The sequence below is a fragment of the Diadema antillarum genome, unplaced genomic scaffold (assembly GCF_040938485.1).
Source record: "Diadema antillarum isolate AM-2024a unplaced genomic scaffold, OU_Dant_1.0 seq00001790_RagTag, whole genome shotgun sequence".
Classification (NCBI taxonomy): Eukaryota; Metazoa; Echinodermata; class Echinoidea; order Diadematoida; family Diadematidae; genus Diadema; species Diadema antillarum.
Window position 1 is genome coordinate 64,333 of NW_027272468.1, and position 13,278 is coordinate 77,610.

The following is a 13,278-nucleotide window of genomic DNA, read 5'->3' on the forward strand; positions in this document are numbered from 1 at the left end:
CAGTAGAATCTCGTTTTTGTAATGAACTTGGATAAGTAGAAAATCATATCTAAGCCGACTTACAGTTGTTTCAGTCCTCGTGATATTAGATATGATAGACAAATCCAAAAAAAAAAAAAACTTCAGATGTCAAAATGATATCTTCAGCAGCTTTACCTTGTAACCTGAAAATGATCATTACTCCTGGTCTCCTTGTCGGGACTTTCATAGTATTGTTTTCTCTATCAGTTATCTCGAGTAGTGAAAGCATTCCATCTATGCACTAATAACATGTATTCTGACAGTTTTGTTTTGTATTGTTTCGTTTTGTTTAGTTTCCTCTGTTTTTGTAAACAGTGCTTTAGGTTTGAATCGCCATATATTTACAGCGTTGGACAGCAACTCATATAAACACTCCTAAATCATGTAGAAATGGCGATGAACTCGGTAACCATGGTTACCTTCACTACCTAGTTACTGTATAAGGCGTGCGATGTAGGCGCATGCATGGTTGTAGTGTTACCGGATAAGAATGCAGCAAGAAAGTTTCAAATAACCTGACATCTGAGAGAGAGATGGATTCTTGGGGTGTCGCCATGGTTACCATCCCTGACATCTTCACCTCCCTTGACTCGTACTCTTTCTCACAGACTCGACTCCTTCTTCCAAATCTTCAAACTTCACGGCCTTGTTCTTGCCTCTACTTTTCCCCTTTGCCTGACCCTTCCTTGCACCTTGTCTCTCTGTGCTTTGAGTTCGACTCACATCGTCTGGGTTTTCAGTGGCGTCTGCTGGTCTCCTCATGTTACCTCGATGTTCTTTCTTATCGATAGGGTCGCCAATCGATGTATCGACACGACCACACCCACTAGTCTTGTTTGATTCACTCCCCGAGTCATTCTCGTGGTCACTCCGGTGACCAATAAAATGCGACGAGTCTACTGTTTTCTCATCACTCTCGACGTCTTTGATTACCCCAAGGGGTGGTAAGCTAGCCCCGTGATTGGCATGTAACTCCAACTCTTCCGATACCTGGTTTGGCAATTCAATCGTCCTTCTTTCCATATCCTTTGTATGTACATCTTCAGGCGATGTCTCGTCTGGAAAGGCACCCAAAACTTGAGAAGATGCTGAATTGAAATTATTGTCTGGACTTCCGGTTCCTAGACGAAATAAAAAAAAAAATACAATGTCATGTTATAATGAAACTCACTAGGTTAAAATGAATATTATACACTGTGTCGCCTATAATTTTCTATGAAAACGTGAGATTAGTAAATGAATCATTGTTAATCTACTTTCTATACACACGTACTTACATTCATGGCAATTATACGGTTACAGTTCGTTATTCCGAAGGTTCGTTATTTCGAAGGTTCGTTATTCCGAAGGTTCGTTAATCCGAAAATGAAACAAAGCTCGTTACTCCGAAGGTTCGTTAAGGACCCTATTTCATTTCGGATCAACGAACCTTCGGAATAACGAACCCTATTTCATTTTCGGATAAACGAGCCTTCGGAATAGCGAACCCTACTTCACTTTCTGATTAACGATCCTTCGGAATAACGAACCTACGGAATAACGCCACAAATATTCGGAGTAACGAACCCTTTTTCATTTTCGGATTTACGAACCTCTGGGTATAGTGAATTTGTGTGTGTCGGATTAACGAACCTTCGGAATAACGAACAGCACCCATCTATACATATACAGTAGGCTATACACTGAGAGAAGGAACGATGAGTGTGGACATTTCCTTTATCAAAGTGAATTAGTTGTCTTCTTTCCATGATAGCTTGAAACAGAACCTAAACAATGATATATACGTACAAAATATAATTCAACTTCAAGAATATTTGCCCTTTGTCGGGAAGATGAAAATGATCCGGCTGAGAATATTCCTCTGGCTTGGTTGTGAGAACACGTGACTAGTTTCAGTCTGTCACGAATGAAACGTTTTCGTATCATCTATTAAAAGTACGCAAGGTAATAATGGATACTCTCAAAAAATTGTAGTCTAAATATCTTATACATTATGAACTATAGTCTAGTTTTGGGTTGCATTTAGTGTGAGTTTTAAAATGGTCGTACTCCCGTAGTTGTGGGTATAATCCTTCGGCCTTGCGACCGGAAAATCTCCACAAATCTCAGCTTCTAATGAGCAGAAATCAATTAATGATTTTATGATAACATAGCTATGTATGTGTTCTTTCATTATCATACGAGAAGCACATAGTGATAGAAGAAAAGGAGAGATAAAAATGTTGCATATTGCGTGATTCAGTAGCTGTTGAAATTGTGGCCCTTGTTTCAATTGGTCTTTGGGATTATCTGTGTTTTTATTTGCTTTAGTTAACTCTTGAAGATATGTGTGTGAGGGTAGGCTAGATAGGATGTGTGTATGTGAGTGAGTACGCGTGTGTGGGAATAGAAGAGATGACCATTGAATGAAAAAATGACGCAATGTTTATCTCTGGAAGATCCACAATTAGTGTCTCCATTGATACGATGTAACAATGGTGCTGCATGTAGCTCCATGATATATTACTATAACCCACATTGCGTATTGTGTGAATAGTATTGTTTTTTCTGCTGTCCACTTCCCTGTGTGCATCTTCGTGGTCAGACTATATAGAGTAGCCCACACTGCGGTCATCCAGTATACCGAGTGTAACCTTGGCTTCATTATTGTATAGAGCGCGATGGATCAGTAAGGCGTGGCTGGGAGACTGGAAGGGGAAATCCCTTTTTTTTATGTTCCTACTGCAAACCAGAAAAAAAATACTATAAAGAGATAATAATGGCGTTTGCTATGTGATTCATTTCGATTGGTGTTTAAGACACCACACAGGCAGCAGGCGAAAGTGTACATTTTTATTATCATCTTTGAGTCTACAAAATGTCTTGTAAAGATAATCTCTAACTGGTATTTGTATCAAACGGTAGGTCTACTGCTGATGGTAATGATAACTATACTAGGGTAAGATAGTGGCAATAGGGATGAAAAGGCTGAAAGTAAACTTCAATGATATATTCCTTGCATAGGAGTAGTGAAAACAAATAGTGGGAATGTCCTTCTTCGATCCACTCCATCACAATAGACATGATAGGAAAGCACACACAGTGGCAGCGTGAAGACAATGATAGTAATGCAAAGAATGGAAATAGAGTTAAGGAAAAGGTAGAGCAAGAGAAGAAAGGAAAGAAGCAATAATTGGGTAAATCGTGCCACACTACAGGGCTTCGAAAGTCAAAAATATAAATACTGTATTTAAGAATCCACTACAGAAAACAGTTTCGATAGTTGTTTGGGTTTGTTCGTTTCTGTGTTTGTTTGGTTTTTTTTTTGTTATTATTTTGTGTAGTGTGTCAGTCAACAAGTAACATCCGAATTGATAGTTGCCTTTTGAAATGGCTTCAAGCACTTCGTCATTATTTTTCTCTTTCCTAGAGAATTTGACAAGCCAATAACCTACGCACTGAATGTGTTACATGATACAAGGGACGTTAATTCAGATGTCCGTATATCATCTCAGGGTCGATCAGCAAGTTAAGCCCATTCATTCCCCATCACTGTTTGCCCGCAGACAAAAGTTGGATTGATTCGTCATTATGACTCCAGTTTTCATCTACTGAATAGACGAGCCAGCAGTTTATAGCCGTTGCTATGTACGACACGGATATCATCGCTGCACTAATTTCTTTATCCATTGTGTCATGCTCAAGCTCAAACGATCAAAATGATTATGATAAATCAATATGCGCCCTGTCGTTAACCATGTACATGCATGGGGGCTTGGGCTGTTCGCGAATAATGATATTCATGATGATGTGTTCCTGTTAACACTACCAGATCTCAAAGGCAAAGTATGACTGCCTTATACACACACACGGTTTGATAGGCTTAACCTGATGCCAACATGTAGGCCTATAGGCTCTAATTGAATTTCGTCGTGTTATATTGCATTTCTAACACAGTTCATATTTCATTACCTGAAGAACGATCTACAGTCAGGTGCATTTAAGAGTCATTTTCTCACACGTCGCAGTTCAGCGAACTGAAACTGTTTACTTACTATACCCGTCAGGACGCTCCACATAGGGCCTATTATTTACATCAGTTTAATATTCCTCGTTTGTGGAAAATACAAGTGATATTGTACATAGGCCCTGCTCAAATTCCTTAACAATATTTGTGTTTACAGTGTGGTGTCTTGACGTTTTACAGCAGTGATGAAATTAAGGTTTTACCTTCCTTTGCCTTCTAAATCCCGAGCCGACAATTACAGCTAGTTCATAGTGTATGATTTGGCGTAGTACGTTCCGTTATCGTAAGACAATGACACAACACGGAGACAAAGAGCACTATAAACACGTATGTCTAATATCTGCTCGGAATGGTAAGGTATGCTCATCTAGATAACATTCCAGTATACCAAGTTGTTGGGTTACAATAAGGAAAAGTTATAAAAACCGACGAAAGGGAGACTGTAAATACCATTATACAATAAGATATAAAACAGTCATGTTACTTAGACATGCATATTTTAAGGGCTTCGTTCTTTCTTCTCGGCTGCAATAGTGTCACATTTATCTGATCGCAGCCATTTCCTTTCCACACTCTTTCACGCTATTTCTCTCTAGAAATCAACGTCCCCTGTTTGTGTCTATGCTGTGAAGGTGGTGGTATAGTGTTTGGAGTCAGGAAGAGTCTGAACATCTTTGGTATTTGGTCTTCAAACCTAACCCCGAGATGAACACAGTTCCCACGAATTTTGGTCAAAGGTTAGGACCTGTAAAATACCGAATGATGTCAGAGTCTACACGTTGTTTGGTTGGGTTAGGTAGTGCACCTAGCTTATGACTCACGATTTGTACGGTGTATAATACACGTACTTATAGAGTATTTTGCCTTCACTCTTTGCTTTACTCAAAATCTATCCAAAGCATTTCCTCATGAATTTATTATCGATCATAATTAGATGTATTCCTAAACGTTTCTATTCATTCTTAGTGCAATCCATATCAGTTTTATTTATCTATAGTTCAAGAGCTTGCTTCCAAAAGGCGCTAAATCCACCGAAAAATGGCTAGTGCCTTTTGGAAGCGAGCTCTTCATGGATAATGCTTTATTCTTATTTCATCCCCCTATATATTTGACGTCTCCCCAGCTTCTCAAACTGTCATACTGACATCTTCACTTCTATTTTCAGTGTGATCTTGGCTGCTCGCATTATTTTCCCAACTTCCAATGGTCATATTTTTATTCTATTGGGCCTCTTTGTGAGAGTCGGACAGCAAAGTGTAGACCGTGATTTTAGTCTGTTTCCCAGTTGGATTGGAGTCACCTCAGTGCTTGAACAATAATTATTGTCATGAAGGGAAACTCAGTAGGTCCTCAAGACTGAGATTTCGGTATTCCAGGGCGATGTTTCATGAAGAGTTACAGTATAATTGACTATAGTTGATTTCTATCATAAATCTGTGGTAAGGGAATTTGCAATCGATTAAATCTTTTGATAAAACGGGCCCTGGTACACTATACCCACTGCACTACTGTCAGATTCAAGCGACATTGCTCCAAACAGGGCATTTCGAATCTTCAAACCTACAAAGCCGTCTATTATGCATGCTTGTGTATAAATAGCGTCGTAGCAGAAGTTCGCGAAAAATCGATTGCATGTATCTTTGTCTGTAGAATACCCCAGTCCTTGAAAAATGAAATAAGTTTAAAAAGATAGGAGCACAGTTTGTATGCACTTGTGCGAGAGGTTGTCCTTTGACTAGAGTTTTTTTTTCTTTTTTTAACAGTGCCAAACCAGCAGATCACGTGTTCATGGTGTCAATACAGTGAAAAATAAAAAAAAAAAAAATCGATATCAATCCCTCCCAAAGCGCAAATGAATAAACCAGCGGGATACAGCTATATTTGATGCAATGCTTGTCTTCCATTCTTACTCGTCATAGTATAAAATATCGACCTGGCTTGATGATTATCAAAATGATAGGCCAATCATGAAATGAACATTTTCTTAAAAATATTTATGAACGGGAACGGACTTTTCCTTATTGATACCACTTTATATTATGTGATTATACGCAGACAAGAAGAAACACTGTTCGACGGGAAATATTGATTGGAAAGTAATAAAACCAGCACAACGACCATGTATACGCAGTAGAAAAAAGATTGCGTCTCTACCTGATTGTAATATTTGTCTGATTTGAGATCGGCCAATTTACAGAAATCGATTAGGAGCATAAAATACATGGCGAGACGAATGGTCATCAGGAAACTGAAGTAAAAAGAAAAAGAAAGAAAGGAGAGAGAATGGGGGAGAGTGATCGCATAGTTACATGAGTAGTCGTGTTATCGGTCATGGGTGGCTGTTCTGTTTCCAAATGACGAACGAATCAATATTCCAAATAGAAACATACTGCCCAATAACTAATACAAGTCACGTCTACATCATTACATGATACAGTGTAGTACAATTTCATAATCAGAATCGGTTCGCATTGTATTTATATGCAAAGCCCGCATGCGCACTGGCCTCATTCAGTCAGCACTTCATTGTTCATAAAGAGTTTCCGAAATCTCGTTGACGATGCCCTGCACAATTTCTTTTATTAAACAAGAAACTTTCAAACATTAATACTTGGTCACTTCTCTGTCAGATTTTGGTTTCAATTCTAACTAGAACGTTTACTCATGTGACAACTGTTATTTGCCTCTGAAGATGATAAGTAATGAAGTAATGAAGTAATCTATAATAGAGAGATATTATCTCCGTATTCTAGATTTCTTCATTAAGGCTCTCAAGAAAGTTTCGATGGTTACGATTGCGAAATTGTAATCTGCTGTCATCGCTATTTATTATGCTTGAAATCTAGAGTGACTATGAGAGGAGTATCAATGGGAGTATACAGTATCGGATCCAGGAATTCCATACAGGGGGCCACACGCCCCCCCCCCCCATTATTTTCTTTTTATTTCTTTTGTTTTAACAAACATAAACGTGGGGCGCGCCCCCTATGCCCCCCCCCCCCCTCCGTAGTATAGAGAAGTGATGGTCTCATTAAAACCTTAAGAGGCAGAAATACGAGATTACTTTTCTGATCAGGATGTGTCGATGTGGTTTTAGTCATTATACCGTCTACTTGAACTTTTTGTCGTGTCTCTATAGTCCACGAAACATTCCCATTATACTTCCCACTACATTAACAAACTGCATTCAAAATGTTTCATTAATCTTAGACTGCACGTAGAAAACTACTGTACTGAGTGTCCTTCCAAATCCAAGTTAAGTTAGTAATTCTCGTTAAAATGACTTTACTGTACATTGTGACAAGAATATCGTTCAGCAATATCATGTCGTTAAGACTAGCATATGACTCAAGATTGCTCGAAGTCGCCAGTCCGAATATCTAAAGCATGAATGCTAAAAAGTGAAATAAGTCTATATGACATTAAAGTGAGACATATTTGTTTGACACCCATGGCTTGGATCATATAAATCATAATTTCACTTCTAAGGGCTTTTTACACTTGTGTTTCTTCACCCCGGACTTTCTCTAACCCAGGACTATCGTTAGTCCCGTACCAATTTTTTCAGCTTTTTACACTCGCCAATTAGTCCCGTACTATCTCTTGTCCGGGGCTAAGGAGAAAACTGACCTTTTTACACTCGTATTTCTTAGCCCCGGACTTTCCAAACCACATGAATATTCATAATTACGCTGTGTACTGTACACGTACACGCACGCACCGGCAGCACTTGATTACCTCGTTTCTGATTGGTCAGTGAGGGTCGGACTTCCTCTCCGTCGCTTAGCCCAGGATTATTTTTTCGTTCTGTTTACACTCACTTGCTTGGCACCGCAATTGCGGTGCTAACCCCTGCTATTTTGCAGGGCCAGATAGTACCGTACTATCGGTGGGGCTAGCCCACTTTGGCAAAAACGAGTGTAAACAGAAAGTGGGCTAAGGATATAGTCCCGTAACAACGGTGGGGCTAAGGCCCCCCCCCCCCCCCCCTTAGCCCCACCGTTGGTCCGGGGCTAAGCAAAAATTTACAAGTGTAAAAAGCCCTCTAGACGTCATTGATTTCTTCTTTCGCATTATTTTCAAAACGGTGTCTTTTTAACCAATAATGTTAGCAATTTCCTATAAAACAACGTTCTTCTTTAAAAAGTAAATCTCTTATATGATGTGTTATGAAACTTTACCGTTACGAGATTTCTTTCGCATCAAATAATCCAATTGTTTCCAATTAACTAGTGCATCGTTCTATGTATTCAAGGAATAGACAAATTCCCTGCTATCACTGTCAGTGATCGAGTTTCAAACTGGAGCTTACTCATTAATGAAAACTGGTTACCACAAAGGTGTGTATACCGATTTCTGTTTGACATTTTAATCAACACCTATCGTATGTTCAAAACAAATACCGTACGTACAGGTAATTGATCAAGTGGAGGGTTTATGCAATACCTTCCAGGCAATCGACAGTAATTGTGTCGATCACAGGTAAGGGGTTTTCTGATGATGAACACCAAAGATCTGGCTCGAAGTTTTTGATGTTCTCTTATGCAACGCATGTATGTTGTTTGTATTTACTCCTGATGGAACTGTCATGACAGATTTTAGACCAAGTTTCTTGAGACTAAAATCATTGCGGGTCATATATATAAAAAGCAACAAAAATCACTATCAAATGAATAAAAACTCAATTACTATTGATTGCCATCAACATGGTTCGAGCTACCATTGGTTAATCAAAATCATAATGATGTATGATTTGGATGGAATGAATGCAATGATGTTTATTCATACTCTACATTTCGCAAACTGGTTTAACGACTTTCTTGTCATATTCTACACTGTACTTGTTGTAGCGTCATTCCCATTCGACTATAGTGTAGCTGTCAGTACAGTTGTAATGAGAAAGCAGGTTGATAAAGTGTGTGTAAACAACGACTGACTTTATCTCATGTATCACAGAGTTTCTTATCCCTGTTGTAATTATTTTTTGCTTACCGTCGGACCCTCGTACTGAAATGGAGACCGTGGGTGTAGCCACGTAGCCGTTTGTCTCCGACGGCCAAGACCTCCACGAAAGTCGTTCTCTGTCCGCCATGGCCTGGTCGGATATCGCCTACATGAACAATTTACAAGCGCGGAAAAAAAAGAAAGAAATTGATGCGGTCAGCTTCAAAGTCAAGATGTCATCGCAGGTGGGACACATGAATGGGAATATGCTAAAAACAAGTTTAAAACCACCGTACTGTTTCACTTGTTTTGGCTGTTTGGGAATCGATACAGGTCTATAGTAATCCCATAAAAGTTTTTGTATCTTGTCCTGTCATTACTCGAACATTAATTGATTGGTTGTGTTGAACAAAAGATAGCTCATCAGTTTCACGACCGCTATGTGCTTGTTATGTAATAAATTTGCTAGTCATGTTAGTAGAAAAAAGTTTAAACTGCCATAAACTGTATAGCGGCGCAACGACGATGATTAAAACAATATCATTAAAGTAGGCCTAATAATGGCGGGGTAAGGATTGTAACAAAAGCGACGACAATGTCAATGATTAAAATACTGGCGAAAGTGTAAAATGACGTCAACTTTATTACGGTCCTAGTGAAAAGAGTGTGAAAAATGAAAACATCGGACTTATAAGTGACAATACTAAAGCCCCGTAATCATTCAGTATTTCACCATGCATTAAGAGAACAGATGTCCTAGAAAGGGTATATAATAATATGAAGATGTAACTTGATCCATACACACACATAATACATGTAAAGGGCCTATGGATAGATAGATAGATAGATAGATAGATAGATAGATAGAGATAAAGATAGATAGATAGATAGATAGATAGAGATAGATAGAGATAAAGATAGATGGATAGATAGATAGAGATAGATAGATAGAGATATAGATAGATAGATAGATAGATAGATAGATGGATAGATAGATAGATAGATGGATAGATAGATAGATGTATATAACAAACGTACCTTTGCCATGGATTGGTTCTTGGCATGTCGCTCAGCAACCATTCTCTGTCTTCTCAACTTCGCTTCTTCTCTTCCCATCTTTTCCACTTTGACATTTATCGGTTGCGCTGCAAATCAAAGACAATATATTTATGCTAAGATGATAATGGTTATATAATGATGACAATGATATTGAATCATGATAATAATCATACCAGTAATAACACTGACAATAATATAACACTGATAATGATTATAAATGTTCTTTATCAACAACAACAAAATCTCCAGAAGGTAGCCTCTTTAGTGTCCTGTTCTATCTGAAGATGGTCTTATTATTATTCTCTCATATTCTACCCCCATACATGCATGCAGCAGTGACACAGTGTATATCTATTCATATAATCAAAGATGGGTATCATGCATGATGTGGATGACATATCTTGTCCAAGAAAGAACAAAAGGGACAGGATTCGAAACCCAGACCTTCAGGACCTTATCTGCTACACCACGAGTGTAACACATTAGACGTGAAATCTTTAAGCTTCGAACGTTTTCACGAAAGAGCCCGCCACTTGCATATTTTCAGCGAAGATTAAGGATCGTTGTGATAACTTAAGAAAAAAATCCAATTGACTAGCTCACACAAATCTTACTAGGATCTCCTTTCAGTGATACTTTACTTTAAGAAGAAATCCAAACATCACTGATCAGATCTCATATAACAGCTGGAATGAGTGAGCTATAAGGTGACATTCTTGTAGGCTATTTAGTGTGTTGTTCAGTTGCTAAATCGGGGAGGATTTGCAAAATACAAAATAATCTTTTATAGAATATTATGCATTTTGATATTCGACACGGCGCAAAAACAAATGATATACAGACAACTGAATCAAACAATGGGCGTCAATCTACGTTATCTCGCTTATTTCGCCTATTCTTCCCTACTCACGCATGACCTCTGCAGCCCATGGGTGACCTTTGCTGCACTGTGCTGCACTGCGTTGCAGACTACGAGCCACATGATAAATAGCGCACTTTTTATACAGCGGTCTTGACGGCACCGTTTCACCGTTTCCTGGCAACGGTGCGAAAGCTAGTAGATATTTTACTTCGAGTTCATCGCGATGAATGGTAACGTACGTCAAAATGGCGATATCGATGCATTTGTACATGGCTGGTAAAGCTAAGATTCATGCATTGTTCTGTAAAATTGGCAATAATGACTATAGAAGTTGTCTGCAGGAGCTACAGACACCTCCACCAAAGCACTTCAACGACCTTGTAGGCCCAACACGAGAAGAATTAGTAGAGAAGAATCTTGCACTGTAATTGAATGCTGCCTCGTTCTCACAGTTCACCATAGCCCAGCCATGAACTATGGTTAAAAAATTTAGAGCTCCTATAAAAGGCGGCATGAGCTGCTAGGAGCAAGGAATAAAACGCATCTCACGATGAGCGGCATTACTGATTTATGTATAGAAACACTTTTTAGTATGTATACAGAACACATTGTGTATTTCACGCAACAGAATTTGATGTACTGTGAATCTAGAAAAATCCTAATATATTCATAGTATTGTGAGCAATCTACTTTTAAAACGACTCGTTATCATCAGTTCCTTTTGAACTATAAACATATATATTTAGAAAATGATACTATGCGTCTAATTCTATCCTCCCCCCCCCCCCCCCACCAAAAAAAAAAACCACCGTCTAATTGTATCCTATAGATACTTAGTACATGATTTGTGTTTAAGAGTGTTCACAGCAAATCTCCGGTTTGTTTAACCGTCAACTGGAAATCATGATACATATTATCAAATTATAGGCGAAGAACGGCAGAGTCACGCATGCGATATTGTATCGAGAGATTTAATTACTAGTGTTGAACTTACAGCCATTTCAGATAGAAATGTTTTCTGTTGTACACGCGCCTTTACAATTCTGCTCCTAAGTATATAGGCTGTGTGGATTATGTGAATTATCGAGGAGAGACCAAGATCAAGATCAGGTGGAATAAAAAGCCGAAGAATCTGCCATTCATTTCTATCATGTCCACATTGGAGATATCTTACCTGTGTCATTCTGAGTAGTGGCAATCTCGTTATGTCGTGATGCAACCGCAGAGAGAATAGAATCTGCACATCCCATTGTTTCTGTCTCACAGTCACCAAATCATCCACCTCAAGTCTCTCATTTTTTCGAGATGTCTATCTCGAAGCAGATGGCAAGACAGATATATCTTCTTCGTGTACAAACCATGCATGCATTTTATGTCGTTTAACGGTAATCCTCGATGAAATAGAATAGCAAAAGGTAATTTCCCTGCCATTCGAGGTATATCTTAAGTCAGGCGTCTGTTGAAGGAGACAATCGATTAGCTAACTCTTCCGATGGCTAGCTCGCTGTCTAATCACGTCACACAATTGGTTTAAACTTTTCAAGTCCCACGTCAGATCTTGCTGGTGTCTTCTACTTCCGTGAGTTGAGACACCAGGGGAAAGAATAATCACCCCATTGAACGCACAATGTACCTCTGACCACTGACTGCATGAATACCGGGATGCATACGTCACAGTCCATGGAGCTATGCTGACTGGCGTGTGCACGCATCAATGAACGGGCAGTGTGACGCACAAGATCGGATAAACCGCAGAAACAATTTAAGCTGACTGTTATCCAGAAATGTAATGCTGTTTGTTGTTTGCAGACAATCGTGTATTCACATGATATGCATGAATGCTTGTATGTATGTATGTATGTATGTTATTGTATGTATGTATGTGCATGTGTATGCATAGGCGTACCCAGGATTTTTTGGAGGGGGGTGTTCAGTGGCGTACCGTGGGTCAAGACATTGGGGGGGGGGGGGGGGGCGCACCTCATGGAAGCAACATCAGAATTGCATAACTGTACAATTAAATGCGAGCAAGCGGAGCGAGCGAGCTTGAAAATTTTGACATTTTACAGCCCCAAACTGCCGTTTGTAGCTATATATAATAATATATGTATTTGCTTTGGAAATCAAGGGGGTTGCACCGGGTGCAACTGCTGGCAGTTGCTGGCAGTAACATCAGGAGAATGGCATAACTATTAAATGCGAGCGAGCAAAGCGAGCGAGCTTGAAAATTTTGACATTTTAAGTCCCCAAACTGCCGTTGGCAGCTATATTTTTTCGCTTTAGAAATTAAGGGGAGGGGGCGCACCGGGCGCAACTGCTGGTAATTACTGACAGCAACATCAGGACAATTGCATAACGATTAAATGCGAGCGAGCGAAGCGAGCGA

General features: G+C 39.2%; 1 protein-coding gene across 1 annotated transcript; it reads right to left on the reverse strand.

The window, feature by feature from the left end:
- Positions 1 to 483: 483 nt before the first annotated feature.
- Positions 484 to 12,642, reverse strand: LOC139712304 (uncharacterized). Its single transcript, XM_071624142.1, has 4 exons — positions 12,067 to 12,642; positions 10,010 to 10,116; positions 9,020 to 9,137; positions 484 to 1,142 (listed from the first exon to the last, which is right to left on the reverse strand). The coding sequence occupies exons 1-4, from the start codon at positions 12,140 to 12,142 to the stop codon at positions 598 to 600; spliced, it is 846 nt and encodes a 281-aa protein (XP_071480243.1). The 5' UTR covers positions 12,143 to 12,642; the 3' UTR covers positions 484 to 597.
- Between the last annotated feature and the right edge of the window lie 636 nt (positions 12,643 to 13,278).